The 21,523-nt window shown below is 36.1% G+C and overlaps 5 protein-coding genes across 16 annotated transcripts; 3 read left to right on the top strand and 2 right to left on the bottom strand.

Annotated features, from left to right (window-relative positions):
* The first annotated feature begins 3,334 nt into the window (after window positions 1–3,334).
* Window positions 3,335–6,452, top strand: LOC111782085 (homeobox protein knotted-1-like LET6). The gene is made up of 4 exons (XM_023662869.2): window positions 3,335–3,804; window positions 3,938–4,184; window positions 5,756–6,000; window positions 6,083–6,452. Exons 1-4 carry the CDS (start codon window positions 3,388–3,390, stop codon window positions 6,284–6,286), a joined length of 1,113 nt encoding a protein of 370 aa, XP_023518637.2. The 5' UTR covers window positions 3,335–3,387; the 3' UTR covers window positions 6,287–6,452.
* Window positions 6,453–7,526: 1,074 nt separating this feature from the next.
* On the bottom strand, window positions 7,527–8,759 carry RBCX1 (Chaperonin-like RbcX protein). Of its 2 annotated transcripts, none has more exons than XM_023662571.2 (6): window positions 8,512–8,759; window positions 8,326–8,420; window positions 8,133–8,250; window positions 7,985–8,001; window positions 7,841–7,903; window positions 7,527–7,753 (listed from the first exon to the last, which is right to left on the bottom strand). In XM_023662571.2, exons 1-6 carry the CDS (start codon window positions 8,663–8,665, stop codon window positions 7,682–7,684), a joined length of 519 nt encoding a protein of 172 aa, XP_023518339.2. In that variant the 5' UTR covers window positions 8,666–8,759; the 3' UTR covers window positions 7,527–7,681. The 2 variants fall into 2 exon arrangements, with proteins under 2 accessions (XP_023518339.2, XP_086976316.1); XM_087120190.1 differs by having other exon boundaries at window positions 7,985–8,040.
* Window positions 8,760–8,763: 4 nt separating this feature from the next.
* On the top strand, window positions 8,764–10,757 carry LOC147786732 (leucine--tRNA ligase, chloroplastic/mitochondrial-like). Of its 6 annotated transcripts, none has more exons than XR_015414505.1 (4): window positions 8,764–9,103; window positions 9,400–9,498; window positions 9,719–9,828; window positions 10,080–10,757. XR_015414505.1 is itself a non-coding variant. In XM_087120191.1 (4 exons), exons 1-4 carry the CDS (start codon window positions 9,035–9,037, stop codon window positions 10,139–10,141), a joined length of 300 nt encoding a protein of 99 aa, XP_086976317.1. In that variant the 5' UTR covers window positions 8,788–9,034; the 3' UTR covers window positions 10,142–10,757. The 6 variants fall into 6 exon arrangements, 2 of the variants coding, with proteins under 2 accessions (XP_086976317.1, XP_086976318.1); XM_087120191.1 differs by having other exon boundaries at window positions 8,788–9,103; window positions 9,709–9,828; window positions 10,130–10,757; XM_087120192.1 differs by having other exon boundaries at window positions 8,794–9,103; window positions 9,709–9,828.
* A 317-nt stretch (window positions 10,758–11,074) lies between these two features.
* Window positions 11,075–15,604, top strand: LOC111780911 (glycosyltransferase BC10). Of its 6 annotated transcripts, XR_002812920.2 has the most exons (12): window positions 11,302–11,640; window positions 11,729–11,845; window positions 12,291–12,391; window positions 12,499–12,570; window positions 12,731–12,812; window positions 13,142–13,222; window positions 13,494–13,535; window positions 13,733–13,792; window positions 14,000–14,146; window positions 14,362–14,496; window positions 14,684–14,797; window positions 15,464–15,604. XR_002812920.2 is itself a non-coding variant. In XM_023661265.2 (11 exons), the coding sequence occupies exons 2-11, from the start codon at window positions 11,380–11,382 to the stop codon at window positions 14,542–14,544; spliced, it is 1,146 nt and encodes a 381-aa protein (XP_023517033.2). In that variant the 5' UTR covers window positions 11,075–11,200; window positions 11,372–11,379; the 3' UTR covers window positions 14,545–14,964. The 6 variants fall into 6 exon arrangements, 5 of the variants coding, with proteins under 5 accessions (XP_023517033.2, XP_023517032.2, XP_086976416.1 ...); XM_023661265.2 differs by lacking the exon at window positions 15,464–15,604 and adding an exon at window positions 11,075–11,200 and having other exon boundaries at window positions 11,372–11,640; window positions 14,362–14,964; XM_023661264.2 differs by lacking the exon at window positions 15,464–15,604 and adding an exon at window positions 11,153–11,287 and having other exon boundaries at window positions 11,372–11,640; window positions 14,362–14,964.
* Window positions 15,303–16,487, bottom strand: LOC111780912 (uncharacterized). The gene is made up of 2 exons (XM_023661267.2): window positions 15,680–16,487; window positions 15,303–15,599 (listed from the first exon to the last, which is right to left on the bottom strand). Exons 1-2 carry the CDS (start codon window positions 16,485–16,487, stop codon window positions 15,427–15,429), a joined length of 981 nt encoding a protein of 326 aa, XP_023517035.2. The 3' UTR covers window positions 15,303–15,426.
* Window positions 16,488–21,523: the final 5,036 nt, after the last annotated feature.

Below are 21,523 nucleotides of genomic sequence, written 5' to 3' on the forward strand. Positions count from 1 at the left end.
TTTTTAAACACTTTCATAAACAATGTTTTGTTCCTTCTTCAATCAACGTGTGATTTTCACAATCCATTCCTTTAGAGTCCAGTATTCTTGTTGACACTCTTTACTCTCTCCAATCGATCTAGCGTTCTCGTTCAATTGATGTGAGATCTGTTCAAGTGAATTTTGAAATGGAACCATTTTGTCCTCTCTTAACATGTTGGTGTCATTATTCTCTCAAAAGGCATAAATCAGTTTGTAATAAACTCATTCTCAGTCGATATTATTTTCTTTCTTTGGACTTTCAAGGTTTTTAAACACCCTCATAAACAATGTTTTGTTCCCCTAGTCTTCAATCAACACGGGATTCTCACAATCCACTCCTTCGGAGCCCATCGTTCTCGTTGGTACTCTTTACTTTCTCCAATTGATGTGGGATCTCACAATCCCCCTTATTTGTAGCCTAGCATTCTCATTGGCCTTAGTTACTCTCTCCAATCGACGTGAAATCTCACCATGCACCTCCTTTCGAGCCTCAGAATCCTTGTAGGAACACTACCCAGTGTTCATCTCTTTGAGCTCAGTGACTTTACTTATACTCGTTCTTATTCCAATTGATGTGAGATCTCCTCAAGTGAATTTTGAAACGGAACCATTTGTGTTTCTGTTAACATGTTGGTGTCATAAATCACACAAAAACGTGGACAGAGTTGTGACACAAATCTTGAGGAGAGAACCTCTCGGGAAATTGAACATTTTGGGCAAAGGGTGTGAGAGCTGTAAAACAAGAACGGTGTAAAATGAAGAAAAGAAAAAAAAGGAAGGACAAAGGAAAAGGAGTTGCAACAGAGGGTGGCATGTGGCAGGTGCTGCAGCAGTTTGTTTGTTGTGTATAGGCAGTAGTAGTTAAATCAGTCATATAAATATACATGCCATGGGAGACGAATGGTTGTAAAATAATAGCGTGTATTTATATTATGTATGCTATCCCACAACACACACTCAAATGCCCATCTTTGCATTTCATAATGTCAACTCTTTGAAAGTAAAGAAAGAAATTAAAAAGAGTGGAGTCAAAAGAGGGTCAAATCAGCTTTATTTTTATTGGACACAGCACAAATGCGTCGAATCAAGTGGAAAATAATAATGGACCAAAAACTTGGCTCATAAAACTGGGTGTTGATGGGGTTGGTAGTGCCATTCATTGGAACCAAACCAAGCCAAACCAAACCAAACCAAACCAAACCAAACCAAACCCTAAGCTTGAAGAGTATGATGGGTCTGTAGATGGAAAAGACTTAAAGTGATTTGGTTACTGCTTCCAACCCTAAATCTAAATACAATCTAGGGTTCCCTTTCTCTCTCTCTCTCACTCTGACCTACCCTTTATTCTTACTTACGCTTTGCTGACGGATTCGCGTACTATATACATACATAAAATATATGTTTTTTTTCTTCTTCAAACCCTAAAAAACCCTAAAAAAAAACCCTAAAAAAAACCCTAATTGTTTACTATTATTATTTATTTATTGGTTACCTATATTATTCTCCCCGCTCTCTCTCTCTCTCTGTCTCCCTCGTAGAAACCAATTTGATTGTTCTTCCGTTTTTCTACACCTAATCTTATGTATTCTCTTTTACAAACATTTATTCTAATTCAATCCAGCTTCAAATCTCACAAATACCCTTCTTTCATACCTATTCTTGCAACTCAATCATTTACTGTGAAATCTCATATTTGTTGGGGACGGGATTAAGTGGAGTGGATTGTGAGATCTCACGTTGGTTGGTTGAAGAAGGTAACGAAAGGTGTGGAAACTTCTGTTTAGCAAATGCAAATTGTGAATGAAGCAATGAATGAACTATTAGATGAACACGACTCTCCATAGTATGATATTGTCTACTTTGAACATAAACTCTCATGACTTTGCTTTGAGTTTCCCCAAAAGATCTCACACCAATGAATGGAGATAATATTCCTTGATTATAAACTCATAATCATACGGATTTTCGTCATCCAACATAGACTTGTATATACAAATTAGGAAGAGCTAATCGCAAATGGAAAAAACAGTTTATATGGTTCAATTATATCAATCATTCGAGAGGAGAGTGAACTTATTTGGAAAAATGTATATAGATATGAGAGTAGGAGAAGAGAAGCACATATTTGACTCAATTCATCATATGATGTGGTGGGAAGCCTTTAGAGCGGATTAAAGATTGGGTTTTCTTTCTTTTAACCCATTTACGTGTGAGGAATGGATATGAATATGAAGGCGAAGCCATTCCCATGCAGTTGGAGTTGAAGGTAAATAACAAACAACAATATAAATATATATATATATATATATGGGAAGAGTAACAAAAGGTTGAAACATTGAAGGGACAGTGTTGCACAGTGAGATTTAGGCAGGATTTGGTTCATGGTTTGAAGGGAAAAGAAAACACTTTTGTTTCCACGAGCTTGAATGGAGATTGGAAACAAAGTGGATGGCAGGAGCTAATAAGCTAAGAAGCTAAGAAGCTAAGAAGCTAATAAGCTAAGAAGCTAAGATGAGTAGTAGAGTTAAAAGAGAAGAAGCGACATTCGGAGTGTCCCACTAACTTTACCAGCTTTTTCTTACTGCAAACAACAAACTCCACTTTTTTCCATGCCAAATTATTAGCAGATTAGATGGGGGCGACTCAGACCATAATTACACTCTCTTTTTCCACTTTTTACGTGCCCAACCTCAAGTTTATTTATAACTGAAGTGATGTGCACAAACGCCTTCAAACGTGTGGGAATTGAAAAACCCTAACTCAAAATAGGTAATATTAAATCACTGGACTCCTCACTCTCTTCTATAATAAATTAAATTAAATTATTATTAAATAAGTAAATCCAATCCAAGTGGGTACGCTATTATTGAAGTGACAAGGGGTTTTCATCCATGGGCCATTGGGTGAGTGTTAGCTTACTGGCTTGGTTTTCCATCTATGTGCCGTGCGGTGCGGTGCGGTGCCCTCTCCTCGATTTGATCGACGCCCTCTCTCAATTCTTTATGCCAGTAATGCCAGTAGTCTCTCCTCACTGCCACTGCAACAAAAGAGGAAGACGAGAGTTTTCATCGGGAAGGTAAAACAAAACAACAAAAAAATCAAAACTTTGCCAACCCCATCTAACCATCTCCACGTTACATTAATCCAATCTCCTCCTTCCTTCCTTCCTTCCTTCCTTCCTTCCTAACACAACCCACATAGCAATAACATACATCACAAACAATTAGCTTGCCTGACCGCCTGCCTTTTCCTCTTTCATAAAAGCCTGATCTTTCCGAAGCTAAAATCCCGGGAGTGCCCTCCAAAAAAAAAACAAGAAGAAATAAACACTTGTTGTTGTTGTTGTTGTTATTATTGTTGTATTCTATGGATGGTCCTGGCGGAAGTTCTTCAGGTATGATGAATTTTGGAGATCAAAATAATAGTAATAATGGGTTATGTTCTTCCATGATGATGATGATGCCTTTAATGTCTTCTCACCACCACCACCACCACCACCACCACCACCATCAAGGAGATGCATGTAATCCATTTCCTCCTCTTCCTTCTCCTAATTACACTACCAACAACATCAACAACATCAACAACACCAACACTTCTTCTTCTTCTAACCCTATTTGTTACTTCATGGATGAACACACCACCACCACCACCACCACCAACAATAACAACAATGATAATGGGTGTTGTAATGCAAATTCGTCTTCTTGTGAATTGAAGGCCAAAATTATGGGTCATCCTCACTACCACCGCCTTCTTGCTGCCTATGTCAATTGTCGAAAGGTAACCAACCAACCAACCAACTAACCAACTAACCACCATAAATAATAATAGACTTGTTTTTAGGACTCTCTCTTCTATAGCTTTAGATCTGAAGCTTTATTGTTTTGGACTCGTTTTCTCACTTTTTTCTCAGGTGGGGGCGCCGCCGGATGTGGTGGCGAGGCTTGAAGGAGCGTGTGCATCTGCACTCACAATGAGTGGTACGTCTTGTACGGGGTGTATTGGTGAAGATCCGGCTCTTGACCAGTTCATGGAAGCTTATTGCGAGATGCTCACTAAATATGAACAAGAACTTTCCAAACCCTTCAGGGATGCCATGCTTTTTCTTCACCGAATCGAGTGCCAATTCAAAGCCCTCTCTATTTCCTCCTCCGACGCTGGTGAATTTTTCCACCAATTACTTTATTTTTAATCAATTCATCTTCCTCTATACTTTTTCATGCATGTTTATAATGCTTATATAATTACATACCACGTAGCTTCATTTATTATTCTTAGTGTATTAATTAGCTGATTTTTTTTTTCATATGCTTAATTTCTTTCATATATAACAATTAATAATCTTAAACTGTTTGTGAACAAATTCTTAACCCTTTGATTTGTTTAATCTCTTTGTTTGTATACATCACAAGATTTTTTTGTTCTTGGGGTTTAATTTTTCAATGCAATTAATTCAGTGAAAAACTGTATTATTATTTTTGTTTCCATAACTGGAAATTAGGTTATCATCTAGATGTTTGTGTCAACTGTCATGTATAACTGCAGGAATCTATCTGCGTATGGTTGATTGAGATCTAACAAGTTATTGAGTCATGTCCACTGGAGTGTTTATTTGCACTCTTTTTGAGTTCTTATTATCAATTCATTGTTTGTAATGCATTGTTGAAGAGATCAAATGACATTATGTCCATGTTTTTTAGTCATTGGCTTGTGTTTTTGTTCTCTCATTCTTTGCCATTGCCTATACATTGTCTATATGATTCTATGTCTTCTATATTTTTCGCTCAAGTGATATAGGCTTCTTAAACCCTGGCCTTTTGCGTTTTATCCTTTTGTTTAATGCTATTAAAATTGTAACGCCCTAGACTGACCGCTAGCAGATGTTTTCCTCTTTGGGCTTCCTCTCAAAGCCTTAAAACGCGTTTGCTAGGGAAAGGTTTCTACAAGGGTGTTTCGTTCTACTCCCTAACCAATGCGGGATATCACAAAAATTCATCACTGTGTTATGTTTGTTATAATATCATCACTAGCCCAATAGGGTTAAGCCCAACCATTACATGAGTGACTATTTATGTTAAGAAAATGATGATCCAGGTCAAATAATTTTAGGAAAAATGATTTAGGTATTTTAGGAAAAATATTGAGAAATTTTAGAATAGCTACCATCTAGTATAAATACCCCTCCACCCTACTCAGTTGATCATCATCCGGTATAAATACCCTCCACCCTACTCAGTTGATCATCATCCCTAGGAATCCCAAGCAATACAAAGTAATCCATATAAATAACCTCCACCCTACTTAGTTGATCATCATCACTAGGAATCCAAGCAATACAAAGTAGTAGTATTTTTCAAAGTGTCTTGTATTCTCTTAATAAAGAGTGCGAGTGTTTCACACAATAGAAATAAAGAACCGTCTTTGTTTTTGCTTGTCAACATCTCACCTGAATTTTCTGGTGTTTTGATTTGAAATTCAGTATGAAAGTACACAGTTTCTTTTTGTATTGTCTGCCTATCACCTTTATAGGTTCGTATCTGTTCAAAAATCTTAGAAAATAGTGTCTGTTGTCATCTTCTGAATAAAGAGTCATGTCCAAGAATACTTGATTCTAATTAGCTCAACTGCAACCGAACCAATGAATGGGTTAATAACCATGTGGTGCTGATTTACGATAACATGTATGTTCGAGTTCATTTGATGGCTGACATATTGTATGCATACCACCCAGTTTGTGGTGAGGCATTTGAAAGGAATGGTTCGTCTGAAGAGGAAGTTGATATCAATGGGCACTCTATCGACCCTCAAGCCGAAGACCGCGAACTGAAAGGTCAGCTCCTCCGCAAGTACAGTGGATGCTTGGGCAGTCTGAAGCAAGAATTCATGAAGAAAAGGAAGAAAGGGAAGCTGCCTAAGGAGGCCAGACAACAGCTCCTTGACTGGTGGAGTAGACATTACAAGTGGCCTTATCCATCTGTATGTGTACTCTCACCATTTCCTATGTTGTTCTTGTAAGGGTTAGTTTAGATGGTAACTGTAATGTTGTGTTCTTGAACAGGAATCACAGAAGCTAGCCTTGGCTCAATCAACAGGGTTGGATCAAAAGCAAATCAACAACTGGTTCATCAACCAAAGGAAAAGGCACTGGAAACCCTCTGAAGATATGCAGTTCGTGGTGATGGATGGTGGGCATCCGCAGTATTACATGGACACCGTGTTGGGCAATCCTTTTCCCTTGGATATCTCTCCCACTCTGCTCTAATAAATTAATTTCCAGATTGTTGTGATTTTAATATACCATGCCTTTTCTTTTCCTCTTCTTTTGTGTATCAATGTTTGAGGAATCATCCAACTTGTTTGGGCACCAACATATATGCTTTTCTTACTTCATATTATATTTGCCAACGCAGAAGTTGGAAAGTTGAACATGAATTTACCTATCTTATGTACTTGGAATGTTCGTGTAATTCAAGTTTGGATGTTTGGTTGTTTTTTTTTTTTTTTATGGTTATGATGATTCGAGGGAGCATTGGATTTGGACTTTTCTGCCATTTTATGATATGAGGTGTAATATACTTAGAGTGTGCATGATCTGGCTGAAAATTTTTGACATGAAAATTGATAGTATGAGAATTGATTCATTCATACATGTGATCCTTAATGTTTAAATCTTTTGATCACGAGATTAAATGTTGTGTTGGTCTTGATTCACACTTGGAGAGAGGTAGTTTAGGTTAGATGTTAAGAGTATAACAAGTGATCATTCTTACAGGACAAATGGTCATCCATTAGAGATTGATTCATGAATTTGCATGAGAATCGAGTGATTTCAAGAGAGTTATTACAAGATTTCATGTTGGTTGGAGAGTGAAATGAAGCATTCTTTATGAAGGTGTCCAAAGTTCTCATCAATGGACACGTTTTAAAACTTTGTGGGAAAGCTGGGAGGAAAAAGCCTAAAGAGGACAATATCTAATAGTGGTTGGCTTGGATAGTTATAAATGGTATCAAAACTAGACATTAGGAGGTGTGCTAGCAAGGACGTTGAGCCTTTCGAAGGAAGGTAGACACCGGACGATGATCCCGTCAAGGGGTGGATTCAGTTGGAAAGAGGAACGAATCATTCTTTATAATAGTGTGGAAACCTGTCTCTACCAAACGCGTTTTTAGGTGAAAGGAAAAGTCGAGTTAATTAATGTGTTTTCTAATTCTCATAACTGACAAAGCACACTCGTTCATAGCTGGGAGTCTTTGTTTAATAGCTGGGAGTTTTCAACCTCTACGTTTAATGCAGGTTTCTATAGTCTTCGAACGCTCTCAAGTCATGATTTGTTAGTGATGGGATTGTTTTCGTTAGTCACTATTGGAGCTTACTTCAGAACATCAAGTGATGTCTTTCATAGTTAGCTACGATGTAGTTGTGTTGTGAGCTTAGATTGAGGCTTAGTGCTAAGATTTCAGAGAACAATTGTCTGTTCTGTTTCATTATGGCATTTTGTAACTCGCAAGAACAATTCAATCTGTATACATTTCCATCATTGAGTTTGCCAATTTTTGTTTGGAACAAAGCCCCCCAACAAGTGGAGTGGCATGATCATATTATAAATACACTGAATTCATGTATAATAATAGCAAAAACAGAAGGTGCAGAATTTCCTCACTTTTCGGCATCTGGACTCGTCTCTGTCACATATTCCCTCATCAGTCTCGTGTTCGATTCACCAACCATCTGAAAATAATGAATAGCAGCAACTTACCAAACAACTGAACATAATGCTATTAAGAAAATGGTAGAGAAACAGACCAATTTCCTTACTTTGGAAGCTAATCGCTTGAGGTTGTCCCATTCGAAATCGTTTTTGCAGTATGCAGATCGAACCTGGAATCAAATAACTTGCCAGCTTATGCGCGTTTCCACGGTGGGGGAAGCATTAATCAAGTCTCAAGTGAACGGACTCACCTCTAGTATGCGCAATGCTGTCCCCCCCAGCCATGAATTTGACCATCCGTTTAAGGCTCATTGTTAGAAACAGTCAAACACAAACAATAAACTTCAATGTTCTTCATTCTTGACTAAATTATCTATCAAGTGTAGAATTGGGTTTTACCGAGACTCTTATGCCTTGAGGATTCCCGCATCAAATTGCTCAGGAACTTGTCCCCATCGTTCAGTGAATGCCTATCAAGAAACTCCATTAATTCTGCGTGCGCCTCTGGATTGTAGCTCTGTTCTACCAGAACAAGAATCAATACCAACAACATCGCAGAGCAATTAAAACAGAGTAATAATTGAAGAGCAACCTCAAGCTGCGCAGTCACGATCCTAACAGCAACATACGTGAAGAAATTGTGCAAATTCTTGGCTGCCTTCGCTTCGGGCGATGCTTCTCCAAACCCTGATTATGAATTTATAGATAAACAAAGGAACGAACAAAATCTGTGTATATGAAATGGAAAGACAGAAAGAAATAGAAAGAGAGAACCCACCGGGGACATACATCTTATGGCAATGCAAGCGCAAAGACTTGGAAGCTTCTGGCTTTCTTGGCCAAACTGGATTGAAATTGCTTCTGTTTAAATTGGGCAGTGGGAAAACAGAAGGGAAGTGAGTAGGGGAGAGAATCCTTGCACATGATTCCATAGATGGCCTCGAGCTTTATCGAACTGCTTCACAAGAAAACTGGAACCAGAGAGCCAGAGAGAGATATTTTGCCTCGAGCTTTCTTCAAGGGAGGTTCATTCAAACCACATAATAACCACTCAAAATATCAGACCATTACTGAAATTAGCCCATTTAGAACAAATTAAGCCCACTTGATTCGGCCCAAAATAGAAATTCAGGGTTACATGTTGGTCATCCTTTAGGTTATACTGCTACGGACATTCTTGCTAGATTTGAAACGTATGCAAGATTACTCTGTTTCGCACCCAATGGGCTGGAATGCATTTGGATTGCCTGCGGAACAATAGGGTATTGAGGTTTGCTCTTCCAGCTTCCAGTTAGCTTACAATGGCTGAATTAGATGATTTTACACCCACGGGAACAGGGGAAGCTCCACTTGCAAAAGCAGATTCTTGGGTATTTCTCTATTTTGTTTGTTAACTTCGTCATTAGTTCATTCCCAAAGGAGATCTCTTAAGATTTATCCGGAAATGTTGCTAATTTTACCTGTGAATGCATCTGAAAATAGGAAAGAGATATCAACCAAACTATAATTAACATTAAAGTTCACCTTCCAAGTGCTGCATAAATAGGTTCAGGTTTCACATAAATAACCCATTTGATGGGTTATATTAACCACTACAATTGGCATATTGAATTTGTGTTTTATGAATGCAGTTGCTCCCTTGACTAAATGATGATTCAAATTCCAGGTAACCGAAGAAGTTGAAGGGACACGGTACAACACAGGAAGCTCAGCTACGATGGAGTTCGTTAACATGGCATATAAGGTTATTGGACTACATTGGAAGGTGGGGGATTCGAACCTATAACCTCTTGATCAATGACATATACGTCATCGCTATGAACTGCGCTTTGGTTGGCATATATCAAGAGATTGAAAAACTCGATATCTAGATCCAATTTTGACAGAAATGTTATATTTGGATATTAATGTTTAAGATTACAATATTTCTTTGCCATGTCACTTCTCTTCCAATCAGACTGATGCCATTTTTTAGCTAGGGACAGATATCCAAGGTCTATTGTTGAAGCATTCACTGTACGCACCTCACTTGGCTGAGGAACTTTGTTCTTGGTTAGGACACTCAGAATCGTTGGCATACGAGTCCTTCCCCGAGGTGTGACTTCTTATCCCCCTTGCCTCCTTTGAGTACTTGAATATTTAAAGGCTTTTATGGTTGTGTTTGAACCTTCTTGCATCGACAAGGGGTATGCAACAGGTGTGTTAGCCACTTGAGTCCTTGTGAAGAATCATATTGGCATCAAATTTTGAAAGCAAATTAAGATTTTGGGATTTGATAGGTTCATTTTGCTTTTACTTAAAACATAAAGAAAATTTAAAATAGAAATATAATTCACCTTCAAACAGGAGAAATAGTGTCCTACCTGAAGAACTCCACAATTGTCCTACCTGTTCAGATCAATGGTTGAGGAAACATGTACAGAAGAGGAAGCTTTCCAGCTAGCAGAACAGGATGAAAAATTCTCCATGTGGCCTGCTGGCAAGATCTTGAATGTTATAATGAATCGTCAAGGCTCCAATGTGGCCTGCTGAAACTGTACATTTTGCTGCAACCACCGAAATCTCTCTCAGGTGGTACAATAAGCCGATGGACGCATGCAACAGATTATCAATGAAGTCTTGTGCTTTAATCAGAATGATTGAGCTTAGTGGGTGGGAATAGAAATGTTCCTGCTATTACAACTCGATCATCTAGACAGCTATTCAAGACATTGTGGCTCGAATCTTGCCTTCGTATCTTGGTTATTGTTGAGAATTGTTGGGAGAGGAGTCTCATATCGGCTAATCAAGGGGTTCATCATAAGTTTACAAATAAGGAATACAACTCCATTGACATAAGGTCCGTAAATGAGACCGAAAGCAAAGCTGGGTGAGTTGAGCATTATTCAGATATGTCATGCTCTATCTTCTAAGGAAAAAAAAAAAATCATAGTTTATAGTTGTGATGTATATCTCTTAATTATTGCAATAAGTTGAGTATAAATCTTGTATTAAATATGTTTGTCAACGGGTGTGGAGCTGGCCAACGCGTTCATATATTTGTTAAATTTTCTCTTACATCTCAAAATTCAGAAAATTATACATTAAAGTTTGCATAATTTATCATCATATTCTTAATTTTGTAATCAAATTTCTCAAATATTTAAAAGTGGTCCCACACGTTCACGTTCAATCAGAACATCTACACGTTACTAACAAAAAAAAAAAAAAAAAAAAAAAATTCGTTTCACATAGAAGAAAAATATAATATATGCTTATAATTCTAATTTTTTAATTCATACTTTGAATTTTATAATTTATGTAAAAATAAGAAATTCTTTTAATTAATTTTTCGAGAGCCCACAAGGCCTAGTAGCTACGCAAATCGCAGCCCAGATAGCCCATTCGATAAAAAAAAAAATCAACCGTACGACGACGTATTACTTTTCTTGTTGTTCATGGAATTTCAGAGACTACTCCAAATTCCGGTAACATTTCGCTGCCGTCATCCCTTCCCTGATGCGTTTTTCTTTCTTTATTAATTTGCTCTCCGGCGAAACCGCCATGTCTTCCATGTATTCTCTTCTCTCCCGGCGCTTTCTTTTGCTCTTGTTTCTCTCCGATTCGTTGCATGAAAGTTATTTTTTTCTCATTTCCAGGAAGAACAATGAAGAAGAAAGCTCCTGTAACACTAGGTCGCAGCCTTATCTGGTTCAGCTGGAAGCTCGTCATCACCTTCTCTGTTGCACTTTGCATTCTCACTCTTATCAAGTTTCATTCGTCTTCCCGGAGCGACCTCGCATCTGCCTCTTTATCACGTCGTTTGCGACCTTCTCCTGACACGTTTTCTGCCCGCCCTAAGATTGCCTTCTTGTTTCTCACTCGTCGAAATCTCCCGCTTGATTTTCTTTGGGGAAGCTTCTTTGAGGTGTTTTAAAGTTTCTACTTTAGCAAAAGTATCTACGATTAAGCATTGACTGCGAGTTGAACAAATAATTTGCAATTTTCTATTCCAGAATGGCGACGTTGCGAACTTCTCGATTTACATTCACTCGGCACCTGGATTTGTGTTCGATGAATCGACGACTAGGTCGCATTTCTTTTTTGGACGGCAATTGACGAATAGCATACAGGTAACGTGATGTGTGTTGTGATGAAACGAAGTTTGTGTGTTTTTCCATAGCTTCCGTGTATACTTACCATCAAAGTGGAGATTAATGGAAAATGGATGCTTGTTCACTGGAAATTACTCTTCAACTTATATGATCTTTTGTACAAATTTTGCTTAGCTGGTTCTTACCATCAAATTTTGTATACTTACCATCAAATTTTGTACAAATTTTTGAATAATGGAGGTGAATTCATGTTGGGGCTTGCAATATTTTCCTTTTATTCAATTCACCACACTGATGCTCAGTTTTTCCCCTATGCATGTATTCTTTAGCCTTTCTTATCTTTCCTTCAAAGTTTCTATTCTGCTTGGGTAGCTTTCCGACTAAAATTTAGCAACAGTATAAAAAATCTGTCCCATGTTTTGATTTTTGGAAATTGATTGCAATAAAGTGATTCCTGTTGCAGGTGGCCTGGGGAAAATCAAGTATGATTGCTGCAGAGAGGTTGTTACTTGAAGAAGCGCTTGAGGATCCTGCAAACCAGAGATTTGTTCTTCTATCAGACAGGTTTTTTATGATCACCACTGCCACTTTCCATTGCTCTCTGAACATTTTAATCTATGAAGTTGAGGTGTTTCACAACTTCCCTTAAGATTTCTCTTCTGATGCTGCAGTTGCGTTCCACTGTACAATTTTGGCTATATATACAGCTATCTCATGGCTTCCCCAAGGAGTTTCGTGGACAGGTAGATGGAGGGCTTTGTTTCTGAGGTGCTAAGCACTAATTCCTTGCTGAACATTTGGTGCCAAAATTTAGATACTTTCCAATTTTCATAGTTTTCAGAGTAAAATTTTTATGTATGCCAACCTAAACCGTATAATATTTATTCTCATTCTTTATTGTAGTTTTCTTGATGGAAAGGAGGGTCGCTATAACCCAAAAATGTCACCTACTATACCTAAGGGCAAATGGAGAAAAGGGTCGCAGGTCATCCATCTTAATTCTCAATAATTTTTCGTGGATCTTTTTGTTTTGTTTTTTTTTTTTACTATATTTTTGGTCATTTTTCTTGGCTATCCAGATTCAACTACGAGACTTGGGTTTTGAATCCATGTTTTGTGTGTCAGTAGTTATTATTTTCATTTTTAGTTGTAATGTCCTTCCAAGTACCCAAACGACATAAATATGTTCTATTTATTGCTTGATATTTAAGATCTGCTAAACAATAAGTTTCCACTCTTGTTGGTGTAGATGCCTTTTATTAAATTCTAAACAATTATGATGAGTGCATTTATCTTGCTCTGGTTAAATTGCAGTGGATCAGTTTAATTCGTAGTCATGCAGAAGTAATTGTGGATGATGATATTATATTCCCAATTTTTGGCTTATTCTGCAAGGTATGTGTCACGCAGAAAATTCTTTCATTTGTCAACCACGATTCAAGTGGAGTTATTTATTTCTGCTGTCTGAAGATACTGTCCTTCATGCACAAATACCACAGATGAACACAATATGTTGATCATGTTTACCCATATATATCATCTTTAAATTCAATGGCATATAGCTGGAATCTCCTTCCCCTAGACACATGCTTAAGATTTTTATGAAGCAAAATTTTCACTCGTTTTGGTATTACATTATAAAGTTTACACCTTTTCTTAACTACAGCGAAGGCCACCTGTGGATGGCAGCAAAGGAAATATGAATATTGTAAGTGAATTCAATTTCGTGGGCAACAAATATGCATGTTATCAAGAAATAGTTTATTCATTATTCTGGATACTATCTCCTAAGAATGTCCTGTGTACTATTGCTATGGATATCGCTTCTTTCATACTAGAAATCAGTCTTCCGTAAGTATAATAATAATAAAAGGCTCCAATAACCTGTCTAAATTCTGATTGTAGAAACTTCAAAAGCAGCACAACTGTATTCCAGATGAACACTATGTCCAGACGTTGCTCGCTGTGAGTACAGATTTGTCTTTGGAGGCTTGTGTTATCTTTTCCTTCTCCATTGATTTCTCTCTCTTTGTTTTTTTCTTTTTTTTTCTTCAGTCTTTGGGGATGATTAGTTTGTAATTCTTTCCGGTGGCTGTAAAATTGTTGTCTGGAATAGTTTGAGTTTAACAGATAATTTACATTGTAACATTCTTTCTTGTGTTCACGCTGTAGTTAAATGATCTTGAAGGTGAACTTGAACCAAGAACATTAACTTACACGCTATGGAATGAGTCAAACACTAAAATGGAGAACAAGGGCTGGCATCCTATTACGTTTAACTATGCTAATGCTGGACCTCGGCAGATTAAGGAAATAAAGGTTAACATTGCGTTATTTCTCTCTTTTATGTTTTTGTGTTTGTTTTTATGTTTGCTTTTTTTAAGAGTTTCTATCTTTTCAGTATGTTAATACCAACCATGTTTTGAATAACTCTATTGATAAATCTATGGATAAATTGGTCCATCTGGTTTCCTTTTTAGAATTGATCCCTCGTCTGTTTCTGCTATGTTGTTTGACATGTATTGTTTTGACAGGGAATCGACCATGTCTACTATGCGTCTGAATCGAGGACGGAATGGTGTCGAAATAATTCAACCTTTGTTCCTTGTTTTCTATTTGCCAGAAAATTTTCTCAGGGAGCTGCCATGCGGTTATTAAGCTTGGGAATTGTGAGTCACTTTGATGCCTCAGCATTACTAGATAAAAAGACCAATTAACTTAGAACTACCATTCATCATGATCATCACCTAGATAAAGTATTAAATATTATATACTATGTTCTTTTTTTTACTATAAATGTTTTTAGATGAGTCTATCTTGAAATTAAGTTAAAATTGTATTCTTGGTGTTCAAAAGAAAACTAGGTTTGATAGTTAGATCAAAATGGATCGTAAAAGAAAGAGCTTCCTCTGCTCATGGTGTGTGCCTGCATTGTCAGCCAATTTAGAAGAGGCTTCCAAAGACTGGCCGGTACGTGTGCAAAGATGATTACCATACTGATACTTGTGAATTTTACACTGATGTAATATAGAATTGCCTTGTACGCTTGGTTTATTTATTTATTATAGTGACTTTGTTGAGAATATTATTTGGATATCTTTTAAGCTGAAACAATGTCAAAGTTGAGTTTGAATTAATTTTTCTTAAGTATTTGTATAATTTTATGTTTCTTTTTTCAACTATGATGGTTTGAATTTGTTGGATTCCTGCTACAACATGATAGGGATGATTTTATTTTTATTATTATTTTCAGTAAAATAGATAGGTTAGGATGAGCTCACTTTGGTCCATCATCGGATTATTACTATTATTTTATTAAAAACATATTTAAAAAAGATATCCTCTTTATAAAACATTTATAATTAAATACATGGTCAAAATATTATAACATTTATGAAGCTTATCTTAAGTTAAATCATTAAACAAAACGTTTACAGTTATTCCAAATCATAATTGTTAGGTATGGTTTGAGAAATGGTGGAAATGTCAGTAGGAAGCTTAAAATTAGCAGCAAAAGAAGAACACATTGAATAGGAGAGGAAGAAAAGGCAAAGACAAAAGAGAAAGTGAAAGGGAATATATGGGTGTGTTTTCTGTCATCAAAAAAGCCTATTCTCATTGGTTTGAACACCGCAGGTGACGGGTGCTTTGGCCTTCAGTTTCTTCAACAACAAGATAGCTGCTGCCACTCCCAGCGCCCCTGCTGCTGATACTGCACTCACTGCCCCTGCAATTACCCGGTGCCTATGGCTACCACTTGCCATGCTTGGATCTGCACACACAATCCAATATTTGTCACTAAATCCTTACGAATTGAAGAAATCAATCATTAAATGATATGATTTGGGATACCTTCACAGTAAGTAGTGACATTCTTGTCATCACAAATGCACAAGAAGCCAAGAGATTGAACGTCAAATCCACAGGACCCACCGCCCTTCAAAACATCCTGGCAACGGAGACAAGAAGTAGTGACAACAATATCAAAATCAATTCGAATCCCATATTCAGCCACTTGATCATAAGCCTCATTCACTCCTCCAATGCTCCTCCAATACACACTCGTGTAGCTAGCGCAGTACTTGAGCATCAGCTTCAAAGAATCCATGGCCTTGGGATGATAAGAGCAGCAGGAACTTCCTTCCAGCGCTGTCGCACAGTGTGGCACGTGCGTGCATAAATAACTCGCACTGTCACACGACGCGTCGCACCGGTCCGGAAACCGGCCGCAAAAAACCGGCTTTGGCGCAATCATTACGTCCTCCTCGCTGCAGTTGAAGAAGAGGTAGTCGTTTAAAGGGGAAACCGTGAGGTGGGTTTCCGGGTCGAGAGTGAAGGGTCGGGTGGGGCGAAAGTTTGGACCGTCTTGGCAGTTCCACATGTCGGGGTTGGAAATGAGGATATAAGGATCGGAGTAGCTTATGGCGGAAACAGGGAATGTTCCGGAGGGTGTTCGGAGGTGGAGTTGGTCGGAGGTTGTGCAGAAAAGAAGGTTGCGGTAGTAGAGGCTGCCGCAGCCGTCGTCTATGCCGAAGGGGTAATGGATTGAGATGTTGCCGCAGGAGGTCCGGCAGAATTGGGCGGCTTTGAGAGAGAGGAATGATGTGAGGATCTGTGCGATTAGAAGAAGAAGACGAGGAGGAGAGGGGGAAAATGTCATTTTTGCTTTAGAGGAGAGGTCAGGAAGTGAGAGTGAAGATCTGTGATGGGTTATTGACATATTGTTTGAGATTGTTTGTAGGAAGTTTGAAGATGAAGATGGAGATGAGTAAACTTCAAGTTTTTTCTTCTTTTGGGACGAATCTCTAATCTTTGAATTTCTTTCTTACTTTCATCCTCTTTTTCTTTCTTTCATTGTTTTTCAAAATTTATCATCCTCCTCCTTTATTATTCAAATTGATAGAGTGAGCCTAGTTTAATGATAATTAACATATAATTCTTCATTTTGATTAGTACACGATTTTAAGTTTATGGTTAAAGATTTAAATATGTAGCCAAGTTTTTTTTTTTTTTTTTTTTTTTTTTCTTATTTATAATTAAGTAGAGATATTTGGTTGATGGTGGCCCACGAAAGCCCAAAAGCTTACTCCAATGGATCCATTATTAGTGCAAGCGATGGAGCCCATTTTCGTCTAGAGACACGGCACCCTTTTATGGGCTCAAGAACCAAGGCCCGCATAAACAACACGCATCCAGAAAACGACGACGTTTTCTCCCAATAAACCCAGAAATCCTGGAAGACGGAATTTAACAATGAAATGAAACTCGTCCCTTTCTGTCTATTGCCTTCCGATCACCCTGTCTCAACAAAAAAAATAAACAAAAATAGCTAAGCCCCTAGAGATAAGACTGTCATAAGTTGTCATGACGAGCACGATCATGAATCTCTTATGCATGTATTGATATTTATTTGATTCATAATTCATCTATTTGGTTTATAATCATTTGATACTCGAATCATCTTAATTCATGCATGATATTAATGCGTCCATGCTTGTATAAATAGTTGTCTAGGATGGTTGAAATGCATAGAGTTTAAGTGTCATTTTGTATTTGTTGAATGATATTTAGGAGGAACTTGTTGAGATTAATTACTGAGATTGATTGCTACATGTGGATGTAGGAGAATTTCTTATCTTCAAACCACACAAATCTTTACGTCTCTTTATCTAACTTATGTTTATGAATGTGCGAGTGCGATTGATTTTGCTTCTACTTCTGTTACAACAAAGACTACATGTTATGCAGAGAAGAGAAGCCAAGAGGGAGAGGCGTAGACCATGCATATAAAACGTGAAGAAACTAGAAAAAGTGTGAAACCCAATTCAATGCACAAGTAGCCACATTCACGCGAAAAAGTGCAAAATTTTCAAAGGCGGTGGTGAAGGAGCATACGTAAATGTTCAAAGCTAACCCTGATAATAAGGGCAAAGAAGATTGTTCATGTTGTGGTGGCGTGGGTAGAGATAGATATATGCTGAAATCTTGGAACAAACTTTGTTGATTTATTAATAATGAAATAGTAACGTCAAATGTTACGAAATTCAAAGCAACCCCCACATGTTTGTTATTACGTTGGAGTATTGTAATATTATATCACAAGTTGATACCCATTATTCACCTAACCCTCTGAAATATCGTGCTCTCTATTTAATCTCATTCTTTTACAACTTATATTAAAATTTTGAATTTTGATCACTACTGGTTGAGGTTGTGACGTGCTTATTTGACCAACTTTGATGGACTTCATAATTGTTATATAATTTAAAATTTGTGTAAAAGAATTAATGGGTATTGTAATATGTGACTAAAAGGATGTAGATATGCAATAAGTTGGAAAGAATGGTCCAAAAACGATGAGCTACAATGCTTGACTTGAGAGGATAGTAGGAGACAAATCCAAGTTGTTCTTATTATCTCACGCACCAACAAATTTCTCCCTTTTCTTTCTTTTATCTATTTATCTATTTCATCCCTACCCGAAAAATAAATTAATGCGTTGGTGGAGCAAAACATTGTTTATAAATGTGTGAAAACCTCTCTAATAGATGCGTTTTAGAACGGTGAGATTATTTGTTACAGCTAACTGGCTTGAGTGTTGTTTTCTTTGACAAAACACGTGTAAGCCGAAGGAATGAAGGAATGAAATAGTTAAAAAGGAAGTTTACAATTTTGTTGACAAAATAAAGAAATGGGGTTCCTACCTGTTTTGGTTGACATTTCACAATCATTGCTTTCCTTTTTCTTCAATTATATTTTAAAGCTAACCCTCACGAAAGAGAGGGAACCACACCTTCTTTATTTTATTTTTTTAATTAATTTATTTTTATCACTGTTCTTGTCGGTCATAATCCTCATCGGCTTTGAAATTTCAGAGAAACTTGTTTGAACCCTCTCCTTATTTAGCATCTTAACCAATCTTCTCTTGCCCCTAAAGATACGTTCAATATGTGTGTACCACACCATGTCTTTTCTCTTTTTTTTTTTTTTTTTTTATTTTTTTTATTTTTTTTTAATTATTATTTTTATAATAATAATAAATAATATAATTGACTTATTTATTTATTTAATTTAATGCAATTTTGAAAACCCAAATGAAAAAACAAAAGTATAATTGAAGCATGAAAATAAAATCTTAAATATAAATGTGAAGCTCTTTCTTTCTTGCTTGCTTCAAAACATGTCATGGGAACACATTTTCATCATTTTTATTATTTTTATACGTTTTAATTTGACTAAATATAGATATAAAAATGTATAATTCTTAGTTATTATTTAGGGGTTAAAAAAAATATATATATTCAAAGTCTAGGAGTGGATAGAAGTAATTGAAAAATTGAATGGGATGGGAGAGAAGTTTGGTCCAAATAAATAAATAAATAAAAAAATAAAATTAAATGGGGGAGGGTTTTTAGAGTGTGAAAAGCATCACCGTCAATGCATTTAGTTTAAATCCTGGCTGTCCAAATTTTGTACGTCATTTAAGTGAGCCACGTGGGAAGTATCCAATGGTCAACGTAAATCCCAGTCAACTTCTGTCCTCGTCTCTCATTTCTCTCTTTGCTTGGAAATTTTATTACTTCTTTATTGTCTACGCTTACGCCCTACACATCCTTTATTTAATATTTTCTCCCTTCTCTTCTTCTCTTATTATTTTTCTGCATTTTTTTTTTTTAAATTCACATATTTAATCCTAATTTTTTCTTTAATGCCCTCATTTTTTTAATTACAAACCCTCCCATCAATTATTATTATTTTTAATTTGAAAAAGTTTCAAATATGGTCCAACTATTATTTTAGTAATCAAACCAACAATTAATTGTACAACTTCCCCCCCCCCCCCCCCCCCCCCCCCATAAATGTGGTCTCAATTTTACACAATAATAAAAAAAAAAAAATCAGTATTGGATGCATAAACTTAATAATTTAATGTATAAATCTCTCAAAAATCTCAAATCTTACTAATTAATTATTTATTTTATAATTAATTAAGCACATGCATTAAGTTTTGGTAAAATTTACAACACTTATTTAACTTTAATGCATTAATTCAAAATTTAATAATTTATTTGTAAAGAGAAATATGTGAAGAATAGCTACAAATTGGGACCGAGAAGAGAGTAAGCTGAAAATATAAATTTTTTTTTTTTTAATAAAAAAGTTTTATTTACATTTTCCCCTTCTTTTGGTCTGAATTAAATGCGTATTTGTTTGCATTTAAAATAATAATAATAACTTAATTTGAGCTACATAGTTTGGCTTTACGTGCCTCAAACCTAATCTAATTGTATTAATATCCATAACCCTAATTTTCAACTGTGTGATTAAACTATAATTAATGCTACATCAGCTATTTCCTTTCTTTTCTTCTTATTTTTTATTCTCCTTTGCCTCTTTCTTCTTGTCACAATAAATGAATTTGGATACCAATTATGAATGTTAGGTCTTAATTTTTATTTAAATCTGGATTCATTTATTTATTAAATATTATTATTATAGAGAGATCGTATTTTTTGGTTGTTCTATTCTTAAACATTATTCCCTCCTGTCTCCTTTCCATACAAAAACCACTTATTTTGTTACTAATGTGACACATATTTAGTTATTATTGTGTTAGATGCTAAGCATATTATAAAATTTTGGTATTGTATTATGAAAGGAATCTGATGCGCAGTGGGGCCTGTTACTCACTTTTACTTAGCCGAAGTTGAGGACTAACCAACGCTGCATGCATGGGAAAGAAGAGGGTGTCCAGGTTTTTCATCATGGATTCCAAGGCCAACCCCATGAGTTTGACTCGTGTTTGAGTATAGCCAATCAAATCTCATTGTTCTGAGTTGAATGCCCAGAAATTGTAAATGGGCACATATATGGTCAAATTTGGGTGATTCTTTTTCTTCTATCCTTGTTTGAATATTGTTCAAAAGTGTGAAGCTCTTCAAGTTGCTTTCCGGACGAAAATTCTGGCAATATGGTCAACTGTAGAAAGAAACAAAGAATAGTCCGCAAATTTAATGCAATTTCAAGTGGGTGACGCAGAAAGATTACATTCATTTTTCTAAATGAAGAAAATTTAAAATAGGGTCGGAAAGAAAGTTCATTTCCAGCTCTCATCTATATAATTAAAATAAATAAATAAAATAATTAATTAAATTTCTTGAAATGTATACTCATAATTTTATACAAAACAGTTTAATTATTGTTTGAAATAAAATAGGAGACTTATTGTTAGATGCTTTAATTATTTCTCCACTATTGACTGCATCTAGAACAAGCCCCCCCCCACTATATATATTAATTGGGTTTTATGGTAGCTACCTCCCATGTAGAACTCTATTTCATTTTTTTTTTTAATTTTCCTCCTAATTACTTGAAAGTGATTTATAAACCAAAATATATATTAAATTGATAAATTAAACAAAGACCTATGAATCACCATTTCGATCATTGAAGAAAATGATTGGTGTGTCAAAATAAAAATGTACCTTTTAAAAAAAAACATTACTGTTGACTGATTATTGTGTCTTTCTTCCCTTAAATTCACGGCTCCTTAAAATTATTTAAAAAAAAAAAAAAAATTCTTATGTTTAAAATAGTTAGAAATTTGTTATAGGAAATTGAAAAGGATTTGAAAATATAATTGTAGAACAACATAAACAATTTTGGGTGATGGTTGATGTTTAATGCAAGTTGGGA

This window comes from Cucurbita pepo, chromosome 19 (genome assembly GCF_057944985.1).
Source record: "Cucurbita pepo subsp. pepo isolate OVF chromosome 19, ASM5794498v1, whole genome shotgun sequence".
Lineage (NCBI taxonomy): Eukaryota > Viridiplantae > Streptophyta > Magnoliopsida > Cucurbitales > Cucurbitaceae > Cucurbita > Cucurbita pepo.

Excerpts from the sequence above, each read along its gene's own strand:
- LOC111782085 (XM_023662869.2), top strand. The coding sequence starts at position 3,388 with ATGGATGGTCCTGGCGGAAGTTCTTCAGGTATGATGAATTTTGGAGAT. Across the intron at positions 3,805-3,937 it reads CCTATGTCAATTGTCGAAAG|GTGGGGGCGCCGCCGGATGT; the intron begins GTAACCAACCAA and ends CTTTTTTCTCAG. Across the intron at positions 6,001-6,082 it reads ACAAGTGGCCTTATCCATCT|GAATCACAGAAGCTAGCCTT; the intron begins GTATGTGTACTC and ends GTTCTTGAACAG.
- RBCX1 (XM_087120190.1), bottom strand. The coding sequence starts at position 8,665 with ATGGAATCATGTGCAAGGATTCTCTCCCCTACTCACTTCCCTTCTGTT. Across the intron at positions 8,421-8,511 it reads CCATAAGATGTATGTCCCCG|GGTTTGGAGAAGCATCGCCC; the intron begins GTGGGTTCTCTC and ends ATTCATAATCAG. Across the intron at positions 8,251-8,325 it reads TCGTGACTGCGCAGCTTGAG|AGCTACAATCCAGAGGCGCA; the intron begins GTTGCTCTTCAA and ends CTGGTAGAACAG.
- LOC147786732 (XM_087120191.1), top strand. The coding sequence starts at position 9,035 with ATGGCTGAATTAGATGATTTTACACCCACGGGAACAGGGGAAGCTCCA. Across the intron at positions 9,104-9,399 it reads TTGCAAAAGCAGATTCTTGG|GTAACCGAAGAAGTTGAAGG; the intron begins GTATTTCTCTAT and ends TTCAAATTCCAG. Across the intron at positions 9,499-9,708 it reads TTATTGGACTACATTGGAAG|CTAGGGACAGATATCCAAGG; the intron begins GTGGGGGATTCG and ends GCCATTTTTTAG.
- LOC111780911 (XM_087120289.1), top strand. The coding sequence starts at position 11,344 with ATGAAAGTTATTTTTTTCTCATTTCCAGGAAGAACAATGAAGAAGAAA. Across the intron at positions 11,641-11,728 it reads TTTGGGGAAGCTTCTTTGAG|AATGGCGACGTTGCGAACTT; the intron begins GTGTTTTAAAGT and ends TTTCTATTCCAG. Across the intron at positions 13,223-13,493 it reads TTTTTGGCTTATTCTGCAAG|CGAAGGCCACCTGTGGATGG; the intron begins GTATGTGTCACG and ends TCTTAACTACAG.
- LOC111780912 (XM_023661267.2), bottom strand. The coding sequence starts at position 16,487 with ATGACATTTTCCCCCTCTCCTCCTCGTCTTCTTCTTCTAATCGCACAG. Across the intron at positions 15,600-15,679 it reads TGTCACTACTTACTGTGAAG|ATCCAAGCATGGCAAGTGGT; the intron begins GTATCCCAAATC and ends TTGTGTGTGCAG.